The following is a 7,490-nucleotide window of genomic DNA, read 5'->3' on the forward strand; positions in this document are numbered from 1 at the left end:
GTGGTTGATGGGAAGAATGCCCCATTTACGTGGGTGGTTGATGGGAAGAATGCCCCATTTACGTGGGTGGTTGATGGGAAGAATGCCCCATTTACCCGGGTGGTTGATGGGAAGAATGCCCCATTTACCCGGGTGGTTTATGGGAAGAATGCCCCATTTACCCGGGTGGTTTATGGGAAGAATGCCCCTGGGTGGTCAGTGATAAGGGTGCCTCCTACAGGAATCTTAAATGATCATCATAAGTGGTAGCTTAATTTAGGAGGTGGAATCTGCTCAGTGCTTATTGATCTCCTAATAACATCAAAAGGAGATCCAGTTGAGAAAGTACCCAAGATGGTCAATGCTGGTTGTTTGGTTCCAATCTGTTGTCTTCCTTCAGGTTGAAAATACCCCTTCCTAAATAACCCTATCTGTGTGTTTCTACCTCCAGACTATGCCGTTCAAATCTTCCATGATGCCATCAAAAGTGGAAGGTTTGTCTGCAATCTGAAACCAGAAACTCGCCTGCCCATGATGTACATTGACGACTGTCTGAGGGCCACGGTGGAGGTCATGGAGGCCCCCTCAGAATCCCTGACCATGAGGACGTACAACATCAATGCCATGAGCTTCAGCCCCGAGGAGCTAACACAAGAGGTGCAGAAACATTTACCTGAGCTCGAAGTTGCATACAATGTGGATCCAGTCCGACAAGCTATTGGTAAGTTTCCTTCAAACTCCCTTTTACCATAGATGTGGACTCTATCACTGATATCTTATATGGGCTGTATTGAGGTTCCAGAAGCTGCTTTTAGTGTTTTTATCAGTAGTTTTTAGTAAAATAATCCCTGGAGAATCCGCCATAAAGGCACTTTCTGTTGTGCTCCAAAGCCCCATGCTTTCTTGGTGGAGGCTACATTCAGTTGTGCACATTGTTGAGGCATGGTCATCATTAGAAAGCTCAACCAAACCAATGTCTGGTTTCCTGGTGAAGACTACAAGCTGCTTTACGCATTTCTCAGGCATGGTCCATATGGCCCATTAATGGTCACCATCAGAAAGCTGAACCAGAGCAATATTATGGTCCCTTTATGGGAGACTACATGCACCTGTACACATTGCTCTGTCATGGTCCACTGGTGGTCATCATCGGAAAGCCTAACCAGAGCAATGTTATGATCCCTTGGTGGAGACTACATGCATTTGTGTACATTGCTCAGGCATGGTCTTCTGGTCCACATGGTCCATTGATGGTCATGATCAGAAAGCTGAACCAGAGCAATGTTATGGTCCCTTGGTGGAGACTACAAGCAGCTGGGCACATTGCTCAGGCATGGCCTTCTGGTTCACATGGTCCATTGATGGTCATGATCAGAAAACCAAACCAGAGCAATGGTAATGCTGATGGAGGTTTGAGGAAATCTGTACCACTTAAATCGGCGAGGGTTGATGGGGGGGGGGGGGCTTCAAAATTTGTATTGAAATCTACATGCTTTTGTATAGGGACATTCATCACTAAAACATAATTTGGAAGGGTACAAAGTCCTTGACCAACATGTCTTATGTCTTTTTTAGCTGAAAGCTGGCCAATGAACTTCGATGACAGCAACGCCCGCAATGACTGGGGCTGGAAACACGAATATGATATGCCTGAGCTAGTAACGACAATGCTCGGATACTTGAATAACGAACGTCTGGCTGCCCAAGTCAACTGAGACCAATTTCAATGACCATTATCTCAATCCCATATCAGTACACAGTGCACACAGTCCTGGATGGGAGACACAAGTAGACCACACTGCGGTCCTCCCCCGCTGCTGCTTCAACTGCAAAACTATTATATATGTGTGTGTGTGTACATGGGGTTTTTTTGTTTTAAACTGCTTGGAATTTGCAAGGTGTGAATCCATGGTACATTACTTGAATTTTTTTTTATTTTCTGGGTCAGTACAGCTGTAGTCATCCTGCTTCTTATACAATAATGAAAGGAGTACCCCGGTGTGATAATGAGCACAATCCAAGTGTATGCATAGCTAAAACTTTCATTTATTTATTTTGGTGGTGTACAGGGAAAGAATTTTTGTCTGGTTTACGATGCTGTCTGTACCCCACTGGGTACAGTTATATTTAGTAGAATTGGGTTATTGTCTCTGAGACAAAAACTGATGGCAAATCGGTTAGAAAGTACATAGGGTGTGTAGTACGTCCTCTCCCCCCTTTTACACTTCGCCAGAAATTCCCAGCTGTCAAGATGACAGCTGAGAGTTTCTGTATAAAAAGAGCAGCTGTAGAAGTTGCCCCCGTTGATAAACAGACCACCTGATACAGATAACATTGTTACTTTTTATTTATTGTTTCACCTACAGATTAAAGGGATGATGCTTTTGTGTAGCCTTTATTACCTTTAGTTATATGGTAACTAAATATCGTCACCTCTTTACTATTATTGAACTGGTGATTTTTTAAAATATTTTTATAACCAATAATTTTACTTTTGTTTCATACATCTGTTTTTTCCCTTGTTCTCATTTTTTTCCTTTTTAATGTAAAGAAAAACAGAAAATGTAAAAAAAATGTATTTGATTTGTAAGAATCTTTATAATTTCAATACCAGAATCATAATTTTAATGTCATTTTACATCTATAGAATAAATGTATCCACAATATTTTGAAATGAACACCACAAAAACTGACGCTAAACTAACATTGATCAAAGTAGAAAAAAATATTTTTTTTTTGTTTTTTACTATTTGTCTTGTTTTATCTATAGATTGCAATAAAAAAATAAAAATAATTTTTTTGCAATACAAACTAAAAAGAAATCCTTGTTTGTAAATAAGGAAAATACCCCGAGGGTTTTAATTATAAAGCAAAATCTGACTTTCACTGAAACATTCCCTGGTGGAGATTCCAGATCTATGTGTTTCAATAGCAGGAATTGATTCTCCACCATACAATGTTTCAGTGAATGTCAGATTCCCTGCTTTAAAAATAGCCCCTATTGGTATATATATTTTTATATATAGTGGGACTGTCCCTTCTGGGAAAAAAGTTTTGGCTATACATACACTTCAGGTCTCATACAATAGCAAGAGAATGTCAACTTTAAAGTGGACCTGTTCTCAAATGTTTATTTCAATGTTCTCTTTGCTATGAAGGGCATAGAAGACTTCAAGTGACTTGAATTATGCTTAAATGTCCTGCTACGAACATAAAAAAAAATTCATCCAAAAACATTCTTGACCTACTTGAATATATTACCTGGAGTTTTCCTCTTTCACAACAGCTTCCATGAGCCTTTGGGAAAGTTATACCTCAGTGATGTTAAGTTGCACTCTGTCTTCTTTTGGAGTTGAACAAACCAGGTGCTAAATTGTTACATATAGTTTCCCTTGTCTGGTGTTTTCTTTTTCTTTTTTTTCTTTTTTTTTTGTAATTTTGGACTTTTTATGTTGCTGTTGGCCACTCACTAAAGACAGGGTTGAGATCAAAAGGGCATTGCCCTATGCCCACCAAGGAGGAGGGGGCAAACATAACAAGACTATAACAATGGAGCCTGGAGTGTGGACTTGTTAAAAGGTCAATAATATTTCCATTTTGTTTGGCTTCTCCTGGTCTCCAGTAAGATACCCCTATAGACCCACCATTTTACCACAGTGATCTTTAAAGCCTGAACTCCAAGTAAACTACTACAGGGAGCTTCTTTGACCCTTCATACTTTTCTCTGCCACATAGCACAGCCAACCCAGTGACCTAAATTTTGGCTTCTGCAGTTGGTCAACACAACTAGGTCATCTCCCAATCCCATAGCCTGTAATTGGTCAGTGAAGGTACGGCACCAGATTCAAGCCACTCCTATAGATGTCTAGCCCATTATGGGATTGTTCAAAGTGGTGGAGATATAAGAAGGTTACTCGACCTACTAGTGCAGACGTTGCACTGAAGTGGGGTTTATTTGCATGGCCCAGTACATTTTGCCGTATTTATGGACTGTTGAATGCTGCACAGGAGAATGCAAATGAAGGTATTGCTGTAGGCAAATGAGCAAAGCGTGTTTCATTTAGGTTATCAGTTCTGAGTATTGAATGTTTCTGGGAGAATTATTCTCATAGGAAAGTGCTTTACCTGCTAAATAAATTGTACTTTGGTTTTCCAAACTTGTGATGTTGGCAATATTAGATACTTGATGGCACCTTCAGTTCTACAATATCACTTCTCCCCTTTGTAGTTAGGCAATGGACCCCGGTCAAGGCCCCATTTACAATATAGACAATCGGCGAACATCAGCATTATGGGAATATCATCCCTCTGCTCCTTGGGGGTGTTTGCTTATATAAGGGGGGGGGGCATTTTACAGTATAAAAATCTGATTGGCTTAGAGTTCCTGCCTTTTCTACCTGCTCTGAAGGGGGCCCAACTATCTGAAAAAACAGGTGTAGACCTTTCCTATTGTTGCCTGGAGTTCAGCTTTAGGTGTTTGAGTTGATAAAGCAGTATGACCCTCAAAATGAAGATAAAAGAAAGTCTTAAATAACATGTTTGTTATTGTTGTTTGGCCCATACAACATTATATACTGTCCAACCTTACATTCTTTATTGTCTCTGGGCATTTACCTTCTAAACCATATTTTCAAGGTTTGCATTAGCATGATATATATATATATATATATATGTGCATTCAATATTTGCAGCTGGCTTTGTTTAAAAAAATGTGAAATTTATGTGCAGATGAACTATTTTTGCTTTTAATTTATTACTTTTACGCATGAGCTGGGTGGACAGGTGGTATCATACAGGCTTACGGTATACTTGATTAACTTTTAGTTTCTTACAGGATACAAATCTATTGATAATAATGTAAGATTTTCAAATACTGTATCTGGTAGATTCTTTGACTAGAGAAGAACATCCGCTGTTTAGGTTTAATGGACCAGAAAATGTGGCCAACCACCAAAAACCACCATTTTTGACTAACACATGGCAGTGGTTAGCACAGGGTTATAAGACAAGGAGGTCAGTACTCTATGAGAACTTGCCACCTTTATCATAAGGCTAGATTCAGACGTCTTCAGACCTCTTCCAGATACTTGCTCTTGGAAATGATGAAGAGGAGGTATTGAACGGTTATCAATGAACATTTGATAACCATTCTAGAGGTTGCAGTTCTAATGCTTTTGTCACAAAGGACCATGAGTCATCTTCTGTCCTTCAGAACACTCAACCACTTGATAGTATGGTTGGAAAGTGTTCACATTTAAGTACATGGAAGTGGTACCATGGCTCAAAAACATCAACGCAACCATACCATTGGCCAATGCAGGCAAAAAAAGATTGCAATGGCTTTCATTAGTTTTTTATTTTTAGTTGAAACTTGGTGAAGCCCTCTGCACATCTGAACTCAGCCATCATTTATGGAATATATCCATTAGATGTAACCCCTATCACTAAAATCTCATATAAGCCCTGCCATGAAGGTGCTTGTTCAGACATCTTCTATAGGGTGACATGTTCCCCTCTTTTCTGCAGGGTTACCAAGTTATTTACGCCCTATTGGAGACTTTGGCTAGCCATGCCAACACACATCGAGCTGGTTTAGTCATCCATATTTGAAGGCCAATCATGGAAAATGATGTGTAGACAATGGTGGGTTGACTCCATGAAGACAATAATTGGCTGTAGGAGATGTGAAGCAATGAGGATAAAAAAAAAACTAATTAAAAAAATATATATGATCAGGGCAAATCCTTTGTTTTTGGTCCATAGCAACTAGAATTAGATTTATGGTGAATAGTTTGTTCATCACTCCTATATGAGCTTGTTAGACATCTGATAGCAATATGGAATTCTCCACCACAAACCTTGGGTGGCTATAAAACCCTCCATTATTCTGCAAAGGCTTTGTAAAACATTTTGGAGGGTATCTATGGGAACTGTGCTCATTTGTGAAGTCAGGTACTGGTTTTGGATGAGAACCTGGCTCCAAATTGGTGTCAAAAGTTGTTTAAAAGGGTTGAGTTCAGGATTCCACGTCTTTATCACACTGTGTCCTTATAGCTGGCTTTATACACAAAGCCATAGTCATGTAGAACAATACGGGTTTCACCAAGCTGTGACCACGACCTTCTTGTCTTTGTATGATGTAGCAATTCTGATACGTCTCATTGGAAACATCCGAACTCAACCATTTGGTTCTGGAATGGGATGTCCAACAAACTTCTATAGGTTAGAAGTCCACAAACATTCAGCCATATATATTGTATTGCTTAGGAATGACCTACAAATCCCAAAACCCTTTAAGCATGAGTCACATTATAAATGGTTGTTCATGCTGTTTATAATGTGGTTTAAATACCCTGTATCATATTTATTTTCTTCATGTTAAGCTTTTGCTTTTCTTATATGTTTGTAAAAATGGTTTATAGGACAATCTATATATCTAGAGAAACGAGCCAACTGATTTCACTGTAATAAGCAGGGAAAATGAAATTGTATGAATGTTCTCATTTCTTTTGTTTAAACACAATCATAAAAAAAACTCTGCTAAGCCAAGTTTGTATTGAAATTGTCCTTTATATATCTTCCCTTTCTTCTGCCAATCACTGTAATGTGGTGGAGGGGTTGGGCACAGACGCATGTCTATGGGGTTGTACGTAGAAAGTGATGAAAGAACAGTGCTCAAGAAGTGAAAAAGATAAGAGCTTGTATGTATTGATTTCCAAAGCTCCTTGGAGCACTGATATTTCCACCCATTCTTCAATGTGTGAGTCAATAGATAGGCTTGCATTGTAGGGTGGCGTGCCAAAGCTTAAACTTCTGGAGCTGCAAGTCATTGAACTCATAACATGTGCCCCAGCAAGATAAAGAGAACCACTTCTAAGAGCAAAAGATAAGACCTGCCCATGTACTCCTTAGTATTCCTCATAGAGTTCCCATTGACATCAACTGGTTACAAAACCACCTATGCAGTCCCATTAACTCCCATTCAGTCAATTGCGCGATGGAATGGCGTCCAGTGTTGCAGAGCCCTATGTACAAAGAGCCATTGTGGAGCAAATATACCTTCGATGGCGAACTCTCTGAACCTATGTCAATATGAATTGTATTGCTGTACAATGACCAACAAGTGTGATGTGCTAATGAATCACTATTTTTGTAAATGAAAAGCATGGGTCTATTTTTGCATTCTTCATTTGTCATACTGTAAGAATGTGTTTAATAAAATATGAAGTGAAAACACAAATGGCTCAATGGGTTTTTTTTTTTTTTTAAATTGTATTTTTATTGAAAAAAAAATTTTTTTTAAAAGGGTACAGAAGGGAAAAGGGAATACACAAGAGGGAAATAACAATAGTAATCCATCACAATACACAATAAGGTTGCAAAGATATGAAAAACAGTTTCAAACATATCCCATAACATAGAGTTTGTAAAACAAAACTAGAGGTGGAGGAACAAGGAAAAGGCATTGTGACATTGGCAAACAGGAGGAGAAACCAGTGGGTCAACCAGAC

The 7,490-nt window shown here is 39.0% G+C and overlaps 1 protein-coding gene across 2 annotated transcripts in view; it reads left to right on the forward strand.

Annotated features, from left to right (window-relative positions):
- Window positions 1-7,219, forward strand: part of LOC140327977 (L-threonine 3-dehydrogenase, mitochondrial-like) — a 20,095-nt gene extending 12,876 nt beyond the window's left edge. For both annotated transcript variants that reach the window (XM_072407238.1, XM_072407237.1), the window contains exons 8-9: window positions 431-700; window positions 1,555-7,219. In XM_072407238.1, the coding sequence (XP_072263339.1) occupies window positions 431-700; window positions 1,555-1,694 (410 nt within the window). In that variant the 3' untranslated portion in view covers window positions 1,695-7,219. The remainder of the gene's footprint in view (window positions 1-430; window positions 701-1,554) is intronic.
- Window positions 7,220-7,490: the final 271 nt, after the last annotated feature.

The sequence above is a fragment of the Pyxicephalus adspersus genome, chromosome 4 (assembly GCF_032062135.1).
Source record: "Pyxicephalus adspersus chromosome 4, UCB_Pads_2.0, whole genome shotgun sequence".
NCBI classification, from domain to species: Eukaryota; Metazoa; Chordata; class Amphibia; order Anura; family Pyxicephalidae; genus Pyxicephalus; species Pyxicephalus adspersus.